Source organism: Dama dama, chromosome 25 (assembly GCF_033118175.1).
Source record: "Dama dama isolate Ldn47 chromosome 25, ASM3311817v1, whole genome shotgun sequence".
NCBI lineage: Eukaryota > Metazoa > Chordata > Mammalia > Artiodactyla > Cervidae > Dama > Dama dama.
This window is the reverse complement of record NC_083705.1, coordinates 17735948-17762400: the sequence shown is the minus strand read 5'-3', so window position 1 is coordinate 17762400 and position 26453 is coordinate 17735948. Positions and strand designations below refer to the sequence as shown.

Genomic DNA, 26453 nt, shown 5'->3' with positions numbered 1-26453 from the left:
GTTTAGTATATTCATAATATTGTGAAACTGTCATCAACATCTAATTCCTGAACATATCCACCAACCCCCAAAATCCCAAGCCCATTAGCAGTCACCATCCCCCCATAACCTCTGGCAACCACTAATCTACTTTTTACCTCTATGGATTTTCCTGTTCTGAATATTTCAGATTATGGAATCAACAATCTATGGCCTTTTGTGCTGGGTTTATTTAAGTTAATATAGTATTTTCCAGAGTCATCCACGTGTAGCCTATATCAGTACCTCATTCCCTTTTATGACAGAATACTATTCCAGTGTATGGGTACACGATGTTTATTTATCCATGCATCAGTTGATGGACATTTGGGTTGTTTGCCCTTTGTGGCTGTTGTCACATAGCCTGCTTTGATCCCATGTCGTCTGCTCTGGTTGACCAGGACCTCTTTGACAATCTGTGAAGGTACAAGATTGAGGCAAATGATGCACTAGTGGTCTCCCTGGCTATTAGAATCAGGAAGTAGATACAACTTGGAAAAAAGCTGGAGGCTGAATATATGTACAGGCAGATCGCCTGGAATAGCTGTGAGAAATGGAGAAGGAAAAAATAAGGAATTTCTTTGCAGAACCCAGGCTCACCTGTGGAGCAGATGGGGCTGGAACAATGACTTTGGTACACGTGCACTCCCTTGGACTGTGGGGTTCGTGGGGACAGTGGGTCACGTCCTGTTTACTGTCCATTCCCTCCACCAGCGCCTCGCATGATGCCTGGCAGCCACTCTGTGCTGAACTGAGTCGGGCTTAGAACGCATAACCTGGTGTTTGGAGCGGTGGTTCTGCTGAAGGACAGGCTGGCTCCCTTTCATTTAAAAGAACAGAGAGTCCTTTCGTGCAAACGGTTCACAAGTCTGTTTAAAAGATTCCCAATCAGGGTGGCCTTTTGTTTATGTTCAAGTTCAGTATCAGGCACCCTCCTGATGCCAGTGGAGACTGCTTTTGGAGCTGTGTGTCTTCTTGGCAGGAAAGGGGTCCTGGCTGGGAGGGGCTGACTTGGGACCCTCCTTGGAGCCCTGTGATTCCCGAGGGAGCAGTTGGGGGACCAGCCCTGTACTTGGTGAGTCAGCCTGTGAGATGTTCGTGTCTCGCAGACTGCACGCTGCCAGCAGGCACAGCTGTGCAACGAACCATGGCCAGCTGTGCAGACTGCTTTGGAAAGACACGGAAACTGAGGGGAGAGCCAGCTAACGCTCCCGTCTCGGCTGTAGCCAGACTTGGAAGGGGCATTCATGGGCAGCTGGTGATCGCAGTCGCTGGCTCTGTCCAACACCCCGGGCCGGTGTGAAGACCGGGAAGTGAGTGATTCTTGCTGGTTAGGAACCGGAGGCGCTCCAAGGGCCAGCCCGGTCCTGCGGGTGGGGGGCCAATGCCCACCACGGCTCAGTGCTCCCCATGCTTCGTTTCAGGTGCGCTTAATGATCACGGACGCCGCCCGACACAAGCTGCTCGTGCTGACGGGGCAGTGCTTTGAGAATACCGGAGAGCTCATTCTCCAGTCCGGCTCTTTCTCCTTCCAGAACTTCATAGAGATTTTCACCGATCAAGAGGTAGGCTCCTGTCTGGGAGTATCCATGCTTTACAGTTGCTCAGTTATTGTTGTAGCCTTAGGCTGATCTTTGAAAGCATTTACGGGAGATAGGAGGAGGGGATGGGGTGTCCTACTCCTTTGAAATAAGCAAAGCCATGTGGTACAAGGTCCTGTGGCTCATCACCAGAGGAATTTAGAGCACTCATCTCTATAATTAATTGGAACCATTCTGATTGCCCGATGGAGGCGGGGGATGGAACAGTCATCATTTTACAGATGGCAGAGATGATGGAGGAACCTGGAATGACAGAGCCCACCAGAAGGCCCAGGTTGCCTGTTTTCTGAGAGAATACCCCAAAGATCTCTTTAGGGGGAAGATTTAACTGACTTGGTCTCTTTTAGTGCTTGTAACTTACTTTTCTTGGTCAAATTATTTCTGATTTCTCTTACTTTTAATGCCTGGCCCCAGTATTTGAGCTTGGGCTGCTTGAGTAGCCCAAGAAAGGAGGCAGGTAGGAAAATGGGGTGCATCCATAGGACACGTCCACGCCCGAAGAGAAAAAGGGTTAGAATAGTTGGACTGAAGCCTGATCATTAACACTTCTAATGAGTATATCTTACTCAAGGTGATACATGATGAAGTATTGAAACCAACAGGATGATAGTATTATTTGGTCAAATCAAAGATTTTAATTTGGTTATTTCTGCTTGAGAATTTTATCTGGTTGGTAAACTTCTCTTTCCAAAATAATGCACCTCTGTCTCCTAGTTAGAGTGACAACTCGGGGCCGTCAGCATAGCCACCTGGGGCTGCCCGTGGCTGATAGCAGACTTCTACAGGGAGAGGTCGAGGGACGTGCTGACAGGAGGAGTTACAGCATCTATTTAAAACCATCTTCCTGAGAACTTCCTGAGAGGGCGGCCTCTTAGTCTCGGGGGTGTTGGGAAAGGCCATCTGTCTTTCTGCATTTAATCTTCCTTGGCCCCGCAAATCACAGAGAGGCCTCTGTGTACTTTCCATCACTGGCAAGAGCTGTAAATAAACTGCCCAGCTTCATTAGGCTCACCTGGAGGCTTTTTGTAAAAAGACTTGGTGGGATGACATCACTGTGTTGCTCCGCTCACTGGGGAGGAATAAAAAGGAACATTTTACTTGGCATTTGAAGCTCCGGCTTTCAGAAGCTGTGATGTCATCTGGGTCCCAAGGCAGATAGCCCAGGCTCTCCCCACAGCAAGGAAGGGCCCCGGGCGCCCTGAGCTGGTCCCACCGTTACCACCTCACAAGGGAGGCCTGTGCCCTGTGTCTCTGCAGAGCTGTCCCCTGTCTTCCTCCAGGGCTGCTGGAGTTCAGGCTGCGTGTCTTGATCGTCTTGTATCTGTGGTGCCCACACCTAGGAAAGGCCCGACACAACCTTGTTCCATGGCATTGAGATGCCCAATCCAGGGCACTAATTCTCACTCTACCCACTGCCTTGAGATGGGTGGATGAGCACCGTAACGTCAGAATCTTTTGCAGGATTGTGTCCCCAGGTTCATGTTGTGGATTTGTCTGGTAGCTAAGAGGTCACACACGCTGTCAGCACCTTGGCAAGAGAGAGGGCTGCAGAGGCCTGGAGCCAGCCCCGGGGCCCAGTCCCACGTGCAGGTGGGCCATTGCTTGGCTTCCCCATGTTGGGTTCAGCCCTGCACCCTCAGCTTGTTGATGTGCGCATGGGTGCCTCTCCTACATTCCTGTTCCAGGTTAGTGTCTACCCCTGTCATAGGTTTGTCTTTTTGGCAGTAAAATAGAATTGAGGACATACGTAAAGGAAAGGGTTTTTCACTGCTGGAATTTTAAATCTGGAGGCATCACAACCCCCACCCATCTGGACCCCAAATGTCTTTAAATAAGGCACAGTGTTGTGAACATTGCTGCTTAACACACATGAAAAGATCGCTAGGATTTTCCCTTATAGACTAGGTCAGTGGTATTGGGGTGCTGTGGGAAGACAGGAAAAGGGAAATACATAGGGTTCAATTTACTTTCTTTCCCTTGTTCCAACCAGAGCACCTGGGCCTTTATCTTTTTTGCATTCTGGACTTTGGAGAAAGGATGCCATAGCCAAAGTGGACTGGAAACCATGGGACTAGGCCAATGGTTAGCGGCTTTTTAGAGCTCTGATCTTTATTGTTGCCTTGGGGAAAGGTTTTGAGGCCAGAATGACTCAGTAACTAACGGATCTTAAAGGCCGTTTGGTGTCTACTTTTGTTCCTTTTATTTAGTCCTTGAAACATACTAGTCACTCCAGAGAAACCAGAAACACAATTTGGCAAAAACAAAATGACACATTAAAAAAGAAAAAAAAAAACCCAAGAATAGCTAAAAATAAATGGGCTGAATAACAGAATTATCGGTACATTTTAAGCTTCAGCTTTGGGGAGTCTTAGTCATTGGAGATCAACTAAAAAACCAGAACCTACAGATAGGATAGTCATCTGGCTAATCCATCCCTTCCCTCAAGCTGAGGCTGGTGAAGTCACCGTCTCCTGGGGACATTTTTCAGTCTCTCTGTTGGGAAGTTTTTCCTTATATGTCTCATCCTATCTTCAAGGAAGGAATGTGATCCCTTTTCCACCTGACAGTGGCTTAGATCTTAGACGCCCTTTACTGCCAATTTTTTTCCCCCTGCAGGTTTATCATTCTCAGTTCTACTCAGTGTTCTTCATAAACCAAGATATTAAAAGTCCTTACATTCTCTGACCACTGTCCACTGGTAGGAAGCAGGCACAGGGGTGGAGATGCATGAAATTCAGGAGCTCAGCCTTGGCCATGTCTCAGTGCCTAGGCGTTACCAGACAATCACATGCAGGGTCCAGAGCTTAGGGGATGGAGAGTGGGCTGGCGATGTTAACGTGGAAGCCACCAGCACGTTAGAAAGCAGATGACATAATCTAAAGGGAGAAATGTGTTAGCAGAGAAAGGGGCCCAGGTCTAGCATTCAGAGGGTGTGTCCAAGGAGAAGGAACCAGCAATTTTAATTTGTTTGTTTTTGGTCCAGCTTCTCTAAAACGTTATGACTCACTGGATACCAAACTTCTGGGGTCACTGACCAGGTTAGGATTGTGAGAGTTAGTGACTTCTATAGTTTTCAATATAATCTTCAATAAGTCTAAAAGTAACTTTTGACCATCACCATCCACCATTAAATGTTAATGAAGGAGGGCTCTGAGGAGCTCTATAATTAACATAATTTTGGGGGGGGCGCTCCTTTTAAGAAAAAGAAGAAAATTATTGATAAACAATTAAGTACAGGACTTTGGGAGGGGACCAGACCACTGAGGAGACTTGAAATTTAAGCTTCTTTAAGCCTTATGATAAAGGCACTTCACTGTCAACTAAAATCTCTGAGTATTTTCTATGGATGTTGTTGATACACACCCCCTCTCCCAATCCTACTTTCCCAGCTGGTTTACTGGACTTTACATTTATCCCTTAGAATGCCTCTGTTAAGAGCTGACTTAGGCATCATCACTCCAATGTCAAGAGCTTTTCTAAATGTCTTAATTCTGCCATCCCACATTTCCAAGGCCTCCTGTTTTCATGCTATCCACAGATCTGATAAGCCTGCCTCCACCATTTTCATTCAGGTCAGTACCAACAGGACATAAATGAGCCCATCACAGACCCCTTTCCAGGCTGACACAAACCAGCAGCTATAAGTTCAGCTACTGTCACAATGTTCAGAGATCCTTTGAAACATCTTGCTAAATCCCAGAGATATGCTGTCTGTTGTATTTCCTCATTAGCCAAGCATATAATCTAATCAAAAGGAAATGTAGTTAGTAGGGTATGGTTTAGAAATTACACTCTTATTTCATTAATATTATCTGCATAGTCACTTCCTATATCTTCCTTCCTTTTCCAGTATGCCTGCACTTAATTAGAAAAGGCAATTAACAAAAAGGACTATCTTTACCCTGAGCAGTATTTCTTCCAGTACTGTCTCCCATCCATTTTTGTAAGAACAAGGTGTGGGGGTAGCAATCAGTATTCTTGAGAAGTACTCATGGGCTCTGGTCACTTCCCAAATGTCCACTTCAGGAGGAGAGCATGTACTGAAATTGGCCAAGTTCAGCACAGCTCAGCAAGCATCTACTGAACCTGATGGTATACTGGGGAAACAAAGAGATACAGAGAGAAGATGTGTTTCCTCCTGTTCAGGAACTTCTGGTATAATGGGCTCTACTAGCTACCATTTACTATGATAATTTCCAGATTCTTTCAGAGAAGGCCTCAGTTTCCAAGGCTAAGACACATTCACAGGTTTCCCGGTCACTCCACATGTTGTTGGTTCTTCTTCGTTGCTCTCATCTGTTCCTTGGTTGAGTGGGCACTTGTGACACCCAGTCTCTGCCCCTGAGGACCCCCTCTCGCCGGCGTGTGTGCTGGCACGGGCCTGGAAGTCAGTTCTGGGGGCTGCTCCAAGGTCATAGTACTTACTCCTCTTCCTCCTTGATGGGCTGGGTTCTTGTCTTGTGCATAGCGCACTGTTGCTTCTCTAAAAGAAGTAGATTTTCTATCTCTGGGCACTGCTGACTTTCTTTTGTGCTTTCTCCTGTACATCACAGTTTCCCATTCACCAGCCTCTTGGCTGTTTTTTAAGGCCCTTGACTTCCTAAGAATTCTGTGCAGCCTTGTTTTCTTTGGGAGTCATTTCCTTTGTTTCATAGGAGCTCTCTGGGTAGAGGTGAAAAGCCGAAGGGTACAGAGGTATTCCTTAAATCGTTTTACCTTCTCCTTGAGCTTGGTGATTACCTGCTTCACATAGAAAGAACCAGTGACCGAATACCACCTATACACAGCTGGATCATATCTTTACCTGCCACACCTCTCAGCTGAATTTGATTTTAGCCACTCAGGCCCGGCTTGCCCTGAAAAAAATAGGAGTTAGAATGTAGCAGAACATCCCACCTTGGATTCAAACAGGAGCAAATGGGGGACAGATCTGGCTACTTGCTCATGTAATACCCAACTGCTCTAACCATCACGGTGCAGAAAGTCTGCTGGGTGAACCACTCATGCTTTACATAGTGTGAACTGATTGCCAGAACCAGTAGTTTTTTGTATCAATGTGCAGTCTATAACTTCCTGTCTACAAGGTGCAAAAAAAAGCCAGCAAACTTTGTTCTTCTCTACCTACCAAATTCTAAATATTGACACCATGTGCACTATATCTAAATTCTTTTAATGTGTCATCAGTCCTTTTAGCCAGGCCCAGTGGAATAAAAGAAAACATTTTATATCAGTGGTGAAATGACTCACCTAGCCTTCTCCTGTGATAGTTTATTACTTTTCAAAGGGCATTTTTGCATGGCAAGTACCCAGGGGTGCTGTGCAGAGTGTTTCATAACCACATAGGCACTGATCATCCAGACGGTCACTGGCCTTAGAAGCTGAGCAGAATTCTGAAGATCCCCTGCGGGGCAAGAACAGATGGTGGCGAGGTCTGAGGTGGGGGGGCAGGGGGCAGGGAGAAGGCAGAAGGGAATGGAAGGAGCGGTCAGGACAAAGGCTGTTAGCTTACCAGTATGGAAATATTTACCTACCAACACCTGACATTTGCCCTGTGTGCATCTGATGATCCTGTAATACCTAGTAATAGATGGAGGGGCTGGATCAGTGATGACAGTCACTTAAACCGTTTTTTTCTCTTTTTTTCTTATCATTTTTTTAAAAATCCCAGATTGGGGAATTACTGAGTACCACCCATCCTGCCAACAAAGCCAGCTTGACCCTTTTCTGTCCCGAAGAAGGGGACTGGAAAAACTCCAATCTTGACAGACACAATCTCCAAGACTTCATCAATATTAAACTCAACTCAGCGTCTATATTGCCAGAAATGGAAGGACTTTCTGAGTTTACTGAGTATCTCTCGGAATCTGTGGAAGTCCCGTCTCCCTTTGACATCCTAGAACCCCCCACATCAGGTGGATTTCTAAAGCTCTCCAAGCCCTGCTGTTACATTTTTCCAGGAGGGAGGGGTGATTCTGCACTGTTTGCAGTGAACGGATTCAATATGCTCATCAACGGAGGCTCCGAAAGAAAATCCTGCTTTTGGAAGCTCATCCGACACTTGGACCGAGTGGACTCCATCCTGCTCACCCACATTGGGGACGACAATTTGCCTGGAATAAACAGCATGCTCCAACGGAAAATTGCAGAGCTGGAGGAGGAACAGTCCCAGGGCTCCACCACCAATAGTGACTGGATGAAAAACCTCATCTCTCCCGACTTAGGGGTTGTATTTCTCAATGTACCTGAAAATCTGAAAAACCCAGAGCCAAACATCAAGATGAAGAGAAGCATAGAAGAAGCCTGCTTCACTCTCCAGTACCTAAACAAATTGTCCATGAAGCCAGAACCTCTGTTCAGAAGCGTAGGCAATACCATCGATCCTGTCATTCTTTTCCAAAAAATGGGAGTTGGTAAACTGGAGATGTATGTGCTTAACCCAGTCAAGAGCAGCAAGGAGATGCAGTATTTCATGCAGCAGTGGACTGGCACCAACAAAGACAAGGCCGAACTAATCCTGCCTAATGGTCAGGAAATAGACATCCCAATTTCCTACTTAACGTCAGTCTCATCTTTGATCGTGTGGCATCCAGCGAACCCTGCAGAGAAGATCATCCGAGTTCTCTTTCCTGGCAACAGCACCCAATACAATATCCTGGAAGGACTGGAAAAGCTCAAACATTTGGACTTCCTGAAACAGCCGCTGGCCACCCAGAAGGATCTCACGGGCCAGGTGGCCACCCCTGCTGTGAAACAAGTAAAGCTGAAACAGAGGGCCGATAGCCGCGAGAGTTTGAAACCAGCCGCAAAACCACTCCCTGGCAAAACTGTGCGAAAGGAGTCAAAAGAAGAAACCCCTGAAGTCACAAAAGGGCTGGAAAAAGCACCCAAGGTTGAAAGCAAAGAAAAGGTGACGGTGAAAAAAGACAAACCTGTGAAAACCGAGACCAAACCTCCAGTGACAGAAAAGGAGACGCCCAGCAAAGAAGAGCTGCCCCCGGCCAAAGCTGAGGGTGCTGAGAAGCAGGGCACAGATGTCAAACCCAAAGTCGCCAAGGAGAAGACAGTGAAGAAGGAGACAAAGCCAAAACCCGAAGAGAAGAAAGAGGAGAAGGAAAAGGAAAAGCCAAAGAAAGAAGTGGCTAAGAAGGAGGACAAAACACCCGTCAAGAAGGAGGAAAAACCAAAAAAGGAAGAGGTGAAAAAGGAAGTCAAAAAAGAAATCAAGAAAGAAGAGAAAAAAGAAATCAAAAAAGAGGTTAAGAAAGAAACCCCACTCAAGGAAGCCAAGAAGGAGGTGAAGAAGGAGGAAAAGAAAGAAATTAAAAAGGAGGAAAAGGAACCCAAAAAAGAAATTAAGAAACTTCCTAAAGACACAAAGAAATCACCTACTCCTGTATCTGAAGCAAAAAAACCGGCTGCATTAAAACCAAAAGTACCCAAGAAGGAAGAGCCTGTCAAGAAAGAGTCCGTGGCTGCTGGGAAGCCAAAGGAGAAGGGGAAGATTAAAGTGGTCAAGAAGGAAGGCAAGACTGCAGAGGCTGCGGCCGCAGCCCTTGGCACCGTGGCCGCCGCAGCAGCCGTGGCTGGGTTAGCAACCACCGGCCCCGCCAAAGAACTCGAGGCCGAGAGGTCCCTCATGTCGTCCCCCGAGGATCTGACCAAGGACTTTGAGGAGCTGAAGGCTGAAGAGGTCGACGTCGCGAAAGACATCAAGCCTCAGCTGGAGCTGATCGAGGATGAAGAGAAACTGAAGGAAACTGAGCCCGTCGAAGCCTATGTCATCCAGAAAGAGACCGAAGTCATCAAAGGCCCCGCCGAGTCCCCTGATGAGGGAATCACCACCACTGAAGGGGAGGGGGAGTGTGAGCAGACCCCCGAGGAGCTGGAGCCTGTTGAGAAGCAGGGGGTGGAGGACACCGAAAAATTTGAAGATGAGGGGGCAGGTTTCGAGGAGTCCTCTGAGACTGGAGACTATGAAGAGAAGGCAGAAACTGAAGAGGCGGAGGAACCGGAAGAGGATGCAGAGGACCACGTGCGTGTGAGCACCTCCAAGCACAGCCTGGCGGAAGAGGAGGAGAGTGCCAAGGCTGAGGCGGACGTGCACATCAAGGAGAAGAGGGAGTCTGTGGCCAGTGCTGACGACCGAGCCGAAGAAGACATGGACGAGGCCCTGGAGAAGGGAGAGGCCGAGCAGTCTGAGGAGGAGGGGGATGAGGAGGACAGAGCCGAGGACGCCAGAGAGGAAGACTACGAGCCCGAAAAGGCTGAAGCGGAAGACTACGTGATGGCTGTGGTGGACAAGGCTGCGGAGGCTAGCCGTACCGAGGACCAGTATGGGTTCCTCACCACGTCCCCCAAGCCAGTGGGAGCCCAGTCTCCCGTTCGAGAACCTGCCTCTTCCATTCACGATGAGACTTTACCTGGAGGCTCGGAGAGTGAGGCCACTGCCTCTGACGAGGAGAATCGGGAAGACCAGCCTGAAGAATTCACGGCCACCTCCGGCTACACCCAGTCTACCATTGAGATATCCAGTGAGCCCACCCCTATGGATGAGATGTCTACTCCACGAGACGTGATGAGTGACGAGACCAACAATGAAGAGACCGAATCCCCGTCTCAAGAATTTGTAAATATCACCAAATACGAGTCTTCATTGTATTCTCAGGAATATGCCAAACCTGCTGTGACATCTCTCAATGGACTTTCTGATGGGTCAAAAACAGATGCCACTGATGGGAGGGACTATAATGCTTCAGCCTCCACCATCTCACCACCCTCCTCCATGGAGGAAGACAAATTCAGCAGATCTGCTCTACGCGAGGCCTACTACTCTGAAGAGAAAGATGCCAGAGCTAGTGCCACGCTGGAGATCAAAGACACGGTCTCACCAGTTTTGGATGAAAAACTCAGTCCACCCAAGAGCCCATCCCTGAGCCCATCTCCGCCATCGCCCATAGAAAAGACCCCCCTGGGTGAACGTAGCGTGAACTTTTCCCTGACACCTAATGAGATTAAAGTCTCAGCAGAGGCAGAAGTTGTCCCAGTGTCTCCTGAGGTGACCCAGGAAGTAGTGGAAGAACACTGTGCCAGTCCTGAGGATAAGACCCTGGAAGTGGTGTCTCCATCTCAGTCTGTGACTGGCAGTGCTGGCCACACACCATACTACCAATCTCCAACTGAAGAGAAATCTAGTCACCTTCCCACAGAGGTCATTGAAAAACCAGCAGCAGTCCCAGTGAGCTTTGAATTCAGTGATGCCAAAGATGAAAGTGAAAGGGCTTCCATAAGCCCCATGGATGAACCTGTGCCTGACTCAGAATCTCCTATTGAAAAAGTTTTGTCTCCATTACGGAGCCCTCCCCTAATTGGATCCGAGTCTGCATATGAAAGTTTCCTAAGTGCAGATGACAGGGCTCCTGGCAGAGGTACCGAAAGCCCCTTTGAAGGAAAGGATGGAAAAGAAGCCTCTCCAGACCAAATAAGTCCAGTTTCTGACATGACTTCCACTGGTCTTTTCCAAGACAAACAGGAAGGGAAAAGCACAGATTTTATACCAATAAAGGAAGACTTTGGTCAAGAAAAGAAAACTGATGATGTTGAAGACATGAGTTCTCAAGCAGGACTGACCTTAGATGAAAGGAAGTTAGGAGGAGATGTTTCTCCTACACAAATAGATGTCAGTCAATTTGGATCTCTTAAAGAAGACACAAAGATGTCCATTTCTGAAGGCACCGTCTCAGACAAGTCAGCTACCCCTGTCGATGAGGGGGTAGTGGAAGACACATACTCTCATATGGAGGGTGTGGCCTCGGTCTCCACAGCTTCTGTGGCCACGAGCTCATTCCCAGAGCCAACGACAGACGATGTGTCTCCCTCGCTGCACGCCGAGGTTGGATCCCCACACTCCACTGAAGTAGATGACTCTCTTTCCGTGTCTGTTGTGCAAACACCCACCACTTTCCAGGAAACAGAAATGTCTCCATCAAAAGAAGAATGCCCACGACCAATGTCAATTTCTCCGCCAGACTTCTCCCCTAAAACAGCCAAGTCTCAGACACCGGTTCAAGATCACAGGTCGGAACAATCCTCAATGTCTATTGAATTTGGCCAGGAGTCCCCTGAGCACTCCCTTGCTATGGACTTTAGTCGTCAGTCTCCCGATCACCCTACAGTGGGTGCAGGCATGCTTCATATCACTGAAAACGGGCCCACTGAGGTGGACTACAGTCCTTCTGACATGCAGGACTCTAGTTTATCCCATAAGATCCCACCAACAGAGGAGCCATCCTACACCCAAGATAATGATCTCTCTGAGCTCATCTCGGTGTCTCAGGTGGAGGCTTCCCCATCCACCTCTTCTGCTCACACCCCTTCTCAGATAGCATCTCCTCTCCAAGAAGATACTCTGTCCGATGTTGTTCCTCCCAGAGACATATCCTTGTATGCCTCACTCACCTCTGAAAAAGTGCAGAGTCTGGAAGCTGAGAAGCTCTCCCCTAAATCTGATATCTCTCCACTCACCCCGAGAGAATCCTCTCCTTTGTATTCCCCTAGTCTTTCAGATTCTACCTCTGCAGTCAAAGAGAGCACAGCAGCGTGCCACAGTGCCTCTCCCCCACCGATGGATGCAGCATCCGCAGAGCCCTATGGCTTCCGTGCCTCCATGTTATTTGATACGATGCCGCGCCATCTAGCCTTGGATAGAGATTTGACCACACCTGTCATGGAGAAGGATACTGGAGGGAAGACACCTGGAGACTTCAGCTACACTTATCAGAAACCTGAGACAACAACCAGGTCCCCAGATGAAGAAGGTTATGACTATGAGGCTTATGAGAAAACCACCCGGAGCCCAGATGTGAGTGGCTATTACTATGAGAAGACCGAGAGCGTCACCAAATCCCCATGTGACAGCAGCTACTCCTATGAGACCATGGAGAAGACCGCCAAGACTCCTGAAGATGGTGGCTACACCTATGAGATTACTGAAAAGACCACCCGGAGCCCGGAAGAGTCTGGGTACGCATATGAGATAAGTGAGAAGACCATAAGGACCCCTGAAATGAGTGCTTACAGCTATGAAAAGACTGAGCGATCTCAAAGGCTCCTGGATGACATCAGCAATGGCTATGATGATTCTGAAGAGGGGGGCCACACACTTGGGGATTCCAGCTACTCTTATGAGACCACTGAGAAAACTGCTGGTTTCCCTGAGTCTGAAAGTTACTCCTACGAGACATCGACAACAACCACTCGATCCCCAGATGCCTCCGCATACTGTTATGAGACCCCAGAGAAAATCACTCGAGCCCCCCAGGCGTCTTCATATGCCTATGAGACTTCAGAGCAGTGCTACATGGCCGAAAAGAAGTCCCCCTCTGAGGCTCGCCAGGATGTGGACTTATGCCTTGTGTCCTCCTGCGAATACAAGCATCCCAAGACAGAGCTCTCACCCTCCTTCATTAATCCCAATCCTCTCGAGTGGTTTGCCAGTGAAGAGCCAACTGAAGAATCAGAAAAGCCCCTCACCCAGTCAGGAGGAGCCCCGCCGCCTCCTGGAGGGAAGCCCCAGGGCCGACAATGTGACGAAACCCCTCCCACCTCAGTGAGCGAGTCCGCCCCGTCCCAGACTGACTCTGATGTCCCTCCAGAGACTGAGGAGTGCCCCTCCATCACAGCTGATGCCAACATCGACTCTGAAGATGAGTCGGAAACCATCCCCACAGACAAAACCGTCACCTACAAACACATGGATCCACCTCCGGCCCCCATGCAGGACCGCAGCCCTTCTCCACGCCACCCTGACGTGTCCATGATGGACCCGGAGGCCTTGGCCATCGAGCAGAACCTGGGCAAAGCTCTGAAGAAAGACCTGAAAGAGAAGACCAAGACCAAAAAGCCTGGTACGAAGACCAAGTCGTCCTCACCTGTCAAGAAGGCTGATGGGAAGTCCAAGCCCTCTGCGGCTTCACCCAAACCAGGGGCCTTGAAGGAATCCTCGGATAAGGTGTCCAGAGTGGCTTCTCCTAAGAAGAAAGAATCTGTGGAAAAAGCGACCAAAACCAACACCACTCCTGAGGTCAAAGCTGCACGTGGGGAAGAGAAAGACAAGGAGACCAAGAATGCCGCCAATGCCTCCACATCCAAATCGGTGAAGACAGCAACTGCAGGTAGGTGGGAGGTGTTGGCATCCTGGTACAGGACACTGCAATTCTACTTTTAGCCACAGCCTCTGCCTTTCCACCTGACTTTGTACTGGGGAGGTGAGAGCACAACTTAGTGCCCTTCCTTTCACCATTTTCTTTTGCCACAAGGTAGGGAGCCCCGCCCAGTGTAGCCCATAGACCTTGGGGGAGCCCAGGGTAGCTCCGATTTCCCAGATGCAACCCCTGGGTTTGCTCCCTTTTGCCAAACTGCAGCCTTGTCTGAATCTTCAGAACCAAGGGTGTGTGTTTCAGGCTCCTCAGGAAGATTCTGTTGACAGTGGCTTCAGCAATGCTGGCCCCAGAATCAAGCTGAGGTGCCATAAGCCAGGAGTTCCCACAGGCCTAGGGAGACCTAGAGTTCCAAGGCAAGCCTGGAGTAAACAGCATAGGTCCAAGGTTTAGGTTCCATTTTTTAAAATAAAAATATTTTAATTAAAATGATAATATTTTCAAAATTAAATCACCCGGCTGGAGATGCATCTCCATTCAAGGCAATGCTCTGTTTAATCAACCAGTGAGGTCAGTTGACCACTGGGTACCCAGTACAAATTGAGGAAAGAGCATCCAAGACTCTACTTATTCCACTCTGACCACACTGCCTCACTAATAGAGACTCAACATTTTTTTAGGTTGAAATTCAACTTGGCAGGAGCAGGCATCCCTGCCTTCAGATTCTTAGACTTATCAAGTTCTCGGCAATGATTTGGGTTTTTGGTGAATCCGGGTTTCTGATGACCCAGCTTCATTTTGTTGCTTCAAACCAATTACAGCGATTTGAATTCATATATTTTATTTGCTTTACATAGTTCCTTGAGGGTTTTAGATCACAGTTCACAAACATGTAAAGCAAAAAATAAGCAACACTTTCTTGATTTATTATGGAAAATCTGACAGACGAAACTTTGAGACTCTAAAGTTCAGTATACTTTAGGAAGTACTAGTTACAGGTACAAGTTTTTACTTTTAAGCAACGTGAAGCATCAATTTCAAGACTCATATCAGATTTCCTTTTTATTTGCACATAGAAAACAAACTGAATTTGTTCATGCTTAGAATTAGTATAGAACCACCACATAATAAATCTTGATCTAAAGGACTTGACAATGACCTGCACTTAGGAGAAAACATGAAATCCATTCAAACAGATGTAAACACAACTGAAATTTGCTACCAAACTCATGAACTTACACTATAGCCCACACAATTGATTTATCACTTTTTTTTTTGTCATTTAATTTTGAGGTAAAGTGAGTTAGTTTGAATTTACATTGAAGATGCTTTCCCAACAGATTTTTTTAAAAGACAAAACGGCACTATTAATTAATTTTAAAACAAACCTGGGTCAACTTCTAGTGGTTCTCTCAGTTTGGGCTTCTATGAGCAATATTCACTTGGTGTCAATGGGAGTGGTTCAAGGTGCAAGTGGAAACTGTAGGCATTTAAAAATATTAGATGAACTGTAACTCACAAATCTCTGCTACAAGTCAGAATTCTTTGGGAGATTTACACATGAATATGTTTAGGGCTTTTAGCTTAGGTTCATTATAATGGCTGGTTAATCTATTCATGAAATGATTGAGTTTATCCAAATACCAGTTTGGCTGATTCTCACTACCCCCTGCCCTCCAAAATAAAAATAAACCAGTTCATGGCTGGTTTTAACTGTGGGATGACAGTCTCTATACATCCCATGGAGAAAGGAAAGAGGATTAAATATACAGGATCTCACTAGTATGTTAAGTGGTTTCACAGCAGTGGTCTCAAACCAGATACATATTTTAGCATTGGCTGGGATGCTTTTAAAAAATGATGATACCCAGGCCAGTGAAGCCCTACCCCAGCCCAGTGAAGCCAGGGAATCTGTATTAAGCATGCTAAGTGATTCTAATTATGTGGCCAGGAGGAAGAACCACTGCCTTACAGTGCTAGTTCTGTTACCGTTTCATCCTTCTAATTAGAACAAATCAGAAAGCCAATTCTAGAAACAAGGTACACAGAAACTTTGAGATTAATCTGAACCTTCACTTTGCCCGGGCTTTCTGACTTGGGGGGAATTTTGGCTGCGACATACCACTTACCTCAGTCTGGTATGTTCTGATTGGCTAGAGAAAGCAGGCTCTTGCAGAACCTTCCTGTTGCTAAAGTTTGGTATCCAAACTTTGTCTAAGGAGAGAGGTCTACGATTTTAGAGGACTGTCCTAAGGAGAGAATACAGTGTTTCATCAGTTTATGCATGAGAATGAGTTGCTGAGGGTCTTGGAGGTCATATGATATTAAGATCTGACCACTGGCTAGATCAAATGTGAGGGGATAATATTCAGCTGTGGGCCAAATTGCTTTTAAATGAAATCCTAACATGAATTACTAAGATGGCTTAACTATGCTCTACCAAATGCAGATGCTTTCCTTCATCCTTTAAAATCTATTTCTTAGATCACATTTCAAATTAAGACACACTAGTAGCTCTTCTAGGAGTGTTACTGTCTAGTTCTATCTTTGGGGAAAGCCTTGGCAACTCTTCTTAGTTGCTAATGCATTGTCCACAAAGGGAAATGCCCCACTCTTCATTTCTCCTGAGATGGTAAACAACCAGATGATACTGTCCCAAACTGCCAGTGTTAAATGCCCTCTATGAGAGAGGGGAATGCCCACACCCCCCTCCCATGTCCTAGAGCACCTTCTTGGGAATAAGTAGGGAAGGTGTGCTGGACAGATGAGTCTCTTCACATTTTTGTGACCCTGGCCTTTTCTTTGTTTTTATTTGTTTACTGAAGGGCCAGGAACCACCAAGACATCCAAGCCCTCAGCTGTGCCCCCAGGCCCCCCTGTGTACCTGGACCTGTGCTATATTCCCAACCATAGCAATAGTAAGAATGTCGACGTGGAATTTTTCAAGAGAGTGAGGTCGTCCTACTACGTGGTGAGTGGGAACGACCCTGCTGCTGAGGAGCCCAGCCGGGCTGTCCTGGATGCCTTGCTGGAAGGGAAAGCCCAATGGGGCAGCAACATGCAGGTAAGAGTTCCAGGGCGGTGTCTGCACAACACGTGGAGCTGTGTCCAGAGGCAGCGGGAAGGGATCATGTTTAATGAGGCACCACCGTGGATCCCCATGAGGTGCCCAGGGGGCCTGCCGCACTTGAACAAAGTGGATTTCACACACAGAAGCTGATCTAAAAGTATTCTCACCACCAGCCACCATGGACTTGGAGGAAGGCCACTTTACCACCCTGAAGCATAATCTGCAAAGTGAGCCCAAGATTACGCACCCTTCATTTACCAAGAATATTAACCAATGTAACCAAGTGTCATATTTCCATGTGAGATGGATAAAGATTAGTCTTTACTTCTTTGTCTTTCCCAAGTAGACGAAAGCTAGGGATATGGCCATTTAGAAAATCAGCTGTCCACATGAGATTCTGCAGGAGGAGCATTGCTGAAAATGGTCCTCAGCAGGACACTCCCAACTCCCAAACATCCTAATGAGCCACAAACCACTCTTAATAGTATTTCAGCTATGGATTTTATCTAAGTTTTACTTATGGTTTTGTATAGTCATCTAGTGAACTGTATTTGCATAACATTAAATAGAAATCCTGGTTATTTCATCATATGAAATCTAATGAGAAGCACTCAGTGGCCTTTTATTGAATACTAGGTAGAATTTAAGCTAGTAATCACTTACCCGCCCCACTCCTGTCCCCAGCCACACACACAAACTAAAGGCATAAATCTATGCTCTCCTGATTAAATGTTAGTTAACACGCAATTAGAAGGTTTTCAGCTGCATTAATAACTAAAGCCCCTTTGTTTTAAATATGCAATATCTTTAATGTAAATCCTATCAGTTGTGTTAAAGAAAATACAAGAAATTCCACCTTAACTGAAGAACTTCTCATAACGCTAAAGAACTGAAAACTGATATAGATGAACTAACTGGCTAGTCATGACTTGCTTTTGGTTCTAGTCTTCAACTGCCCCAGGAAAACTAATTTTTTAGCAGCTTTATTCTGGTTCCTAGAAAATGTAAGTTGAAAAGTCCTTTGGATTTTCTAAAGACAATAGAATATTTTTCTCTTGCCCTTTCTTTTTCTAATGGTCTAATTAATACCTTACTGCTGTTCTATTTTTCCCCACCCCATTTCTGGTTCTGCTCTTTAGCAGCTGTTTTCTCCCTTCCTGCAGGTGACCCTGATCCCGACTCATGACTCAGAAGTGATGAGGGAATGGTACCAGGAGACCCATGAGAAACAGCAGGACCTCAACATCATGGTTTTAGCAAGCAGCAGCACAGTGGTTATGCAAGATGAGTCCTTCCCTGCATGCAAGATCGAACTGTAACAACCAAGGTCAGCCGCACCACAGGATTTGAACTTTGTTTCCAGAAATTCTTCGATTTGAAACCACCTTTTCTAAAAAAAAAAAAAAAAAAGTCAATTCATCTAAATAAGTCGCTGAACTATTACCTGCCAAACACTATACTGTGTCATGGTGATACAAGTCACTAATATTTCTCAGTTTTTGCTGATTGCTAAGGGAAGTAGCAGTCTTCCCACACTAGGGTTCAAGTTACTGCAAAATTACCTACCCCAGTTCATCTCTGCTGAACATTTGGAAACCATGCACTAGCAAACCCAACTGACTTCTGCTAAGGTAGAGGCATTTGTCTTAGAGAGAGAGAGAGAGAGAGGGAGAGAGAGAGTGCGCGTGCACAAAAGAGAGGGAACACAGGAGAGAGAGAGAGAGAGAGAGAGAATGAGAAGGAAAAAAGAATGCAAGAGAAGGAGATATAATGGTAGAGAGTGCTGGTGAGATACCAGAGAGAAAGAGAGAGCAGGGTGGGGCAGGGAGGAGAAAATAACCAACAGTCACGTCTGCATTTTCTGTCTATTCTGTTGTCTGCAAAGTTTGCAACTTGTGTCAGTCTGAGTCATCAAAAGGGTCTTAATTTCCTAAAACAAGTTGGCTGGAAGAAAACAGAAAAGAACAAAACTTGTTATGAGGGCATGTGAGATTTTTCACGCCTTAATTAAGCTCCTTCAGTTTGAAGGCTGCACACTGATGTAGTGTAGTGAGTGTAGACTGGACATGCAAGTGGTTTGAACCCCATTCAGAACTCTCAGACTCTTCAAACACACAAGTAGATTGATCTAAGGCATGTTCCCAGCATCTGTGCACAAAGCTAGTCCACTCTGAGTCAATTAACCTGCATGCGGAGACACCCAAGTCCACCCCAATTACCAAGCAAATACCAAAGCAGTTGGGAGTACATACGGTAGACAATTTGCCTTAGGAAGTGACTTGAATGTACAAAGATACTTGATGCACTTATTTTTTAATGTGAGACAGCAAGTTTATAAAACATCCGTGTAGGATTATAGATACTCCAGTTACAGGAGCATGTGTGTGCACGTGGGAGGGGTACTTGGAGCTTACCTGACTGGTGCAACAGTCTGAGCATTGTGTGTTAATACCACCTCAGGCCCCTCAACCAAACAAGTTGAGCCTGTCTTAGCTTCTTTACTACTGCAAATTCAAGACTGAAATGGCTTCTATGATCAGAACTGGGAAAACAGTGAATCTTAATGGTGGAAGAGGTTCTCAGCAAGTGAACAGTATTTAGCTTCCTTTGTCTTATAGTGGCTTTTTTTTTTTTTTTAATTTTCCATTAATTTCAGCATAATTATGGGAACAAGTGTACAGAAGAATTTTTTTTTAGATATGTGAGAACTTTTCATAGATGAACTTTTTAACAGATGTTTTCATTTACAGGAAAATGCACAGAAAATTTTCAAGGGACAGTCCTTTTTTTTTTTTTTTTTTTAAGTGTTTTGTAAGACAAAAAAATGAGTTAGTGTCTTTTGAAGTTCTGGTGAAAACTGAAGTCTGATATTGCAGTAATAATATTTATTAAAAGTCCATCCTACCAGGAATAGTGATACCTCCCACCCCTTGAGTCCCATAACAAAAATCTGAGTATGTGCTATTTGAGAGTGGGGGAGAATGGCTAAACTTTTCTAGGCCTTTACAAGTACATCACCCAGTGGTATCCTGCATACTTCTTTCAAGATCTTCAACCATGAGGTAAAAGAACCAAGACAAGTTCAAAGGACCCTAGCAAAAATTTGCTTTGGGATTTTCTTTTCTGGGAAAAAAAATACATTGAAAGCAAATGAATTTCCAGCTCCTATGGTTTATTATGTAGAGTTCAGAGATCATGTTCATCATTGTTATCACTGAACTATGAACCTGGGAAGCCAGATCACGATTAAAACTGACGTCAAGTTTCAAGTTGCAGATCAACGCACCCAGTGTTCAGATGTGGCAAACTTTTCGGTGACAGCTGTTCTGGGCTCTGTCGTGTTGCGTCTCCTGCAGACTCTAAGACCTACGGAGTAGTCAACAATCACCTCGTTTTATTTTCTATGTAGTTATTTATTTCAGAATTAACATTTAGTTTATTTTTGTCTGATAAGTGTGTGTTTTGCACTGCTAACTACTATGAGGGTTTAAACAATGCTTCTTCTGGGTCCCTTCACTGAGGACCTAATGCAGTCTACTTAATGCTGTGAATTACATTTTTCAAATGTTTAATTTTTTAAAAAAATTAATCTATTTTTTTTAGGCTTCTCTAGAAATGCAGCTTTTATTTATTACCCTATTTTTTGGAAGTCCTTAAGAACATGCATTGATTAAGGGTACAAAAAGTGAACACATGATAGAAAACTCATTGACAAAAATGGATTTCAGTGAGTATAAACTCATCTACTTCAAAGGTATTTTAAGAGCCAACCTAAGATACTCAAGATAATTATTAATAACTAGTTGTTAAGTTGGTTCACAAAATGCATTGGAAGAGAAACAGACTTCCAGCCTTCTTGCCAAATCCAGACCTCTGGTTGATTTTTCTTTGATAGAAGATGGAATTGTTTTCCAATTTCCCCCATTAATTTACCATGTACATAATTTTGCTTTAAGAAAAAAACCAAACATTTTAGGAGAATTATAGCCAGTCTTCAAATATAACCATTCTATCCCACTCTTTTTTTCTTTCTTTTCTTTTTTTGCTTTGGAATTTAGTGGAAAAAAGACACAAAAGCTGTCACTGATCAGCTGGCTCTTTAAATAGATAAGTACCTTTCTCCATCCATTATTCTCAGTGATGACCACAGAGCCCAAATATCACAGGAAAACCAATATTTACATTATAGGTTGCTCCTGTCCTTCCAGACACCTTTCCTACCTGCGTGACTAACCTAATTTTGCTAGTTCCATAAATACACAATTAGTTTAGAAACAGCCATCACAATGTACCATGTACATTCATGGTGAGAGCTAAAGATTGACACAGACTTCTAGGAGCTTTATTCATACTGATTATGTAATCCAATTGTATAGATTGAATATTTGAGTGGAAGGAATTTACATTCTGTTTAAATGATGGGATTCCATCGAGATATAGCACTCATGATCATGACCTTTTTGGTAGTATTCTTAAAATTCTACAGAGACTAAATGTTAGAGATGATCCTCCATTTTCAATTTTAACTAATTCTATCCCCTTTCTCAAAACCCAATCCTTGTGCATGCTTTTCTCAGTCTTGTGGTGGGACTGGATACAATGACTGACCTTCCCCTTCGCCCCTCCCTCAACCCTTAAATGCCATTTCCCATGGAGTTCAAAAAAAATTTTTTTTTTCTTAACCTTACATATCATAGTGAATGGTTTCCCCTGTGTATATGAATGTTTTAAGTGTCTCCAATAGCTTACAGTTTAGGAGCTTTCCAATACTCATTTAATAAGGTTTAATCATTTGCTAATGGAAATTTTACCACTTCCCATTTTCCCTGTTACCAAATTTCAGCTCTCAGGAGCTGTTCTGCAATTCTGAAATTGCTTTTCTTGCCTCTTTAGTCACCTGTCACAGGAGGTTCTTGCTCAGTAATGATATGGTAAGTTAGATTAATAACTTTTTTTTTTTTTTTTTGCACTTCAGATTTAGAAGAAACAATCCTGTTTCCATTTGAAAGGAACTGTAAAGCTTTTTATCATTTAACCAACTGAACACCAAAAGCAGCCTAGGGATGAGCACTTCTTTGAAGGCGATTAGGTTATTCACCTGGTATTAAAACTATTTACTATGGAAAAAAAAAAAAAAATCTGTGACTTTATTCATTTTAAAAGGCAGCATCAAAAACTGAAAAGGAAGGGAAAAAATAAACAGCTTCTCTGTACTCATTTGGCGCTCCCCCCAAAAAAGGAGCCATTGAGATGGGGCCTGAGACCAGGCTGCCCCGCGGGCGGCCCTGTCCTTCCCCGGGAGGGCGGGGCCTGGGCCCTGCCGAGAAGCACCTCCCACTCCTCTCTCGTCCTGAGTGGCGTTTGTGTCGGTCCGCAGCTGTGTATGGTATTACGTCTTATAATCCTGCATCACTTCTATCCTAGCCAGTCATATCTAATGTAGAAAATTAGTTTCCAGTGAAAGTAATATGTAGTGCTTTTATGATATTTGTGTGCAATATCCCCTCTTCCATTGAGGATATTTGATGTAAAAGAAAAAAGAAAATCAGTTCCACAATAAAAATACAAAAGTGGCAAAAGTGTGTGTGTGTGTGCTGTCTTTGGTTGTGTATTGCTGTTGGGCGCGTCGGAGAGTTGGGATCTGCTGCCCACAGGTGTGGGTGTGTGGGGGGTTCTTTCACGAGGGTGATTAGATTCTTTCCAGAGTGGGTTCCCTGGTTTTTGGTAAACTGCTGAGAGGGCCCTGCTACTATTTTTACAACTGCTGTTATCTTTTATAGCCAAGCCTGAGAGAACCTTGGGGTCTAAAGACAGAAACTGGAAGATCAGAGAATTAAAATTATTGCTTAGAAAGAAAAACTAAATAGAGCAGTGCAGCTGGAGGAGGATATTGGGAGGGTTTCCTACTAAATTATAAACTCAAAAACCAAGTTCTCATCCTAGGTTTGCCATACCTGGCTGTGTGACCTCAGTCACTTAATCTGTCCCGAATTTCTTTCCTTACCTGTAAAAAATGAGAAGATTTGACAAGATGGTCAAACTGGATGATTCCTCCAAGGGCTGACTTCCTGGAGCTCTACAAAGCCATCACTCTCCATCATTATATCTTTGCTTCTTGCTCAGTTACAGAATAAACCCTATATAACTAACATAATGGAGAAGGCAATGGCACCCCACTCCAGTACTCTTGCCTGGAAAATCCCATGGATGGAGGAGCCTGGTAGGCTGCAGTCCATGGGGTCGCTAAGAGTCGGACACGACTAAGCAACTTCACTTTCACTTTTCACTTTCACTCATTGGAGAAGGAAATGGCAACCCACTCCAGTGTTCTTGACTGGAGAATCCCAGGGATGGCAGAGCCTGGTGGGCTGACGTCTAATGGGGTCGCACAGAGTCGGACACGACTGAAGTGACTTAGCAGCAGCAACTAACATAACATGCTATGGATTAGATTCACACCTTGGAACTAGATGTTGTTTGGGAAAAGTGATAATAATAAAAAGGAAGAGTTCCCCTTAATCATTTAATGATTATTATATCTTTACTTCATACCCAGCAGTGGGTAAGACTGGGGTTTGTTTAAAGGTGAGCAAAATTAAGTGAAGTGAAGTCACTCAGCCATGTCTGACTCTTTTGCGACCCCATGGACTGTAGCCCAGGCTTCTCTGTCCATGGAATTTTCCAGGCAAGAGTATTGGAGTGGGTTGCTATTTCCTTCTCCAGGGGAACTTCCCAACCCAGGGATCGAACCTGGGTCTCCCACACTGCAGGCAGATGCTTTAACCATCTGAGCCACCAGGGAAGCCCAAGCAAAACATTAAGTTCTGCCTTAACTGGTCTCAGTGACGGGGATTCCCAAAATCCAGGGATGAATGTAGGTGACCATTGGGAAACCACCAGACGTGAGGCTAAACTGAGACCAGGTGCACGTGCATGAGTGTTTTAGACAATGCAAACTCCAGGCAGAGGTGACGGCTCAGAGGAAGGCTCAGGGGATGCTGGGCAACACAGACTGCCCAGAATGGTGGATGCAGGGTGGGAGGCCCCAGCACCGCAGCCCCCTCCACAGAAGACATGCTCACAGAGTGCTCAACAGACCGCCAGGACTTGGTCCTGTCTCTGCACAGATGGTCCTTTGGCCTCAAAAGCCCACTGCAGCCTGTCTGGAGTCATAATGATGTTCCTTTGTCACGAATACTCCTTATAATCTTACACCATGCCTCCAGGTCATGAGGCTGGTAGATGGGTCCCATTAGAAGTCGCTGGATGCCAGAAGGCATTCTTAAATCCCTCCAGAAATTAAAGGGTTAAGCATGTGAGTGCTCAGGGTGGGAAATCCTGACCAAGAGATTTTAATTACATCTGTCAGATTAAACAAAGATAAGTTTTCTATTCTACTGCCAAATGACTCAGTTCTAGGAAGTCTTTCTGGCCTGAAAAGAGTGACCAAGCAACCTGGTTTGCCCAGGACTGCCCTGGTTTAAGCACAGGAAGCCTTGAGTTCCAAGAGACCCCTCAGTCCCAGAGAAGCCCCCGGTGCTGGTCACCTTAACCCCTCCATGTGTTTCTATGCCACCGCCCCACCCCCACCAGACCAAGCACAGCAGAGATGCTGGGTGGGGTGAGGGGGCGGGCAGTTCATCCCTCTCCAGCTGGCTCTGTTCTATTATACCTGGAAGGGAGCTTTTCTTCAGTTTCTGTTTTCCTATTTTGCAGGCAAATTAACAAATTTCTGTTACAGTACTAAGACTACATTTTCTTTCTCTTTATAAATTCTAGATGCTTCTGTGTCCTTACAATCAATCATCTTTCAACACACTCTTGACTCATGAATTCTTGGTCTCTTGCGTAATCCTGGATCCCACCATTTCCTCTTTGATCTTATACTGTAATCTTGGCAATTCACTGGAGCCACACAGGCAGACTGAGTTTTGGTCAGTCAATTCCTTTAATATGAGCAGCTGTTGCTGAAACCCTCAGCCGTGTCCAACTCTGCAGCCCTTTGGACTGTAGCCCGCCAGGCTTCTCTGTCCATGGGATTTTTCTGGCAAGAATACTGAAGTGGGTTGCCATCTCCTCCCCCAGGGGATCTTCCCCACCCAGGGATCGAACCTCTGTCTCTTATGTCTCCTGCATTGTGGGTGGGCTCTTTTACCCCCCTGAACTATAGGCAGTTCTGGCTAATTCTCTCGGGGTTACCAGCAATGTTTCACAGATGGTGGCACATCATCATAAGGCATGAAAAACAGGCACAGTTCTGTTTCATAGCTTCGACCGTGTCCCACTCAAACCAATCATGCACGCTACTTTTAAACGCAGTCTCATGGATTTAAATGCTGTGTGTCAACTGATGCCTTTTATAATTTCTGTCTCCAGTCTGTACTTCTTCTCTGAACTCATACATACAGCTGCCAATTAAAAGCTCCATTCTGATGTCCAATAGGATCTTTAAAATATCCCAAATCAAATTTACCATGCTCCCAAATAAATCCCCAGTCTCCCCAAACTGCTTCTTCTCCTAGGCTTTTCCACCTCAGGAAATGGCACACACTTCATTCCAGTTGCTCAGGTCAAAAATCTTGACCCATTATAGCAATTCTGTGGGCTCTGCCTTCAAGACACTGCCAATCTAACCCCTTCTCACAGTCACCGTTACTACCCTTGTCCAGGCCAGTCATGTCTCCCCTGGATGACTGTCTCCTGTTTCCTATTTTTGCCCTCCAAGCGTACGCTTCTCACTGCCCCTAGAGTAATCCTTTAAGAATGCCAGGTTATATCACGCCAGCCAGTGCACAAAACCTTCAAATGGGTTTTCACCTTGGAGTAAAAGCCAAGGTCCTTACTAGTGGGCAGCAGGCCTTCACCACCTGTCCCTTCCTTTACGCGTGGTCTCCCTGGCCTCATCTCCCTTGGCTCCCCACCTTCCAGGGTCTGCCCCAGCCATATGGGCCTTGCTCTTCCTCATGCACTCCAGGCACGCTTCCCTCCAGGGTCTTTGTACTGGTGTCTCTGTCTACTATGCTTTTCCCCAGAAGGCTCCAAGATGCCCAACCTCATCTGCATGGGTCTCTTTTCACAGTTCATTTCCTCTAAAAGGCCTTCCCTCACCACTCTACATTAGCCTGCAAGCTCCACCACTTCACCTGAACTCTCCCTCCCACCTCCTTGCTTTCTCTGGATCACCACGTGGCACATGCACTCAGCATGTCTCCTTCCGCAGACTAGAAACCCAAGGTCTGTGTTGTTCCCTTCTGTACCCTCAGTGACTAGCCATTCCAGACACATACTAGATGGTCAACAGATACTTGCTGAGTGACTGAATGAAAGAAGAGACTTAGTTTCAGCTCAGCACAGTGATTACACGGGGCGGTTGTATCAAAGGGCTTTGGAATAGACAAACTTGCATTCAAACACTGTCCTTGCCACTCGTTAACTGTGTGGCCCCAGGCAAGTCATATTAGTCAGTTTCCTCCTCTGCAAATTGACTGTGATAATCTCTGCCCTGCAAGATTATATAAGGATTAGAGAGGATTTAATTAGGTAGTATTAAATTAGGTAGGAACAGGCATCCACAAAGAGTTATTAAGTACAATTTGTGTAATCAAGACA

General features: G+C 45.5%; 1 protein-coding gene across 2 annotated transcripts in view; it reads left to right on the top strand.

Annotated features, from left to right (window-relative positions):
- The window catches only part of MAP1B (microtubule associated protein 1B), a 93017-nt gene extending 70594 nt beyond the window's left edge, over positions 1-22423 (top strand). For both annotated transcript variants that reach the window (XM_061129580.1, XM_061129581.1), the window contains 4 exons: positions 1443-1583; positions 7288-13789; positions 16600-16838; positions 18008-22423. In XM_061129580.1, coding sequence (XP_060985563.1) covers positions 1443-1583; positions 7288-13789; positions 16600-16838; positions 18008-18163 — 7038 coding nt within the window. In that variant the 3' untranslated portion in view covers positions 18164-22423. The remainder of the gene's footprint in view (positions 1-1442; positions 1584-7287; positions 13790-16599; positions 16839-18007) is intronic.
- The last annotated feature ends 4030 nt before the right edge of the window (positions 22424-26453 follow it).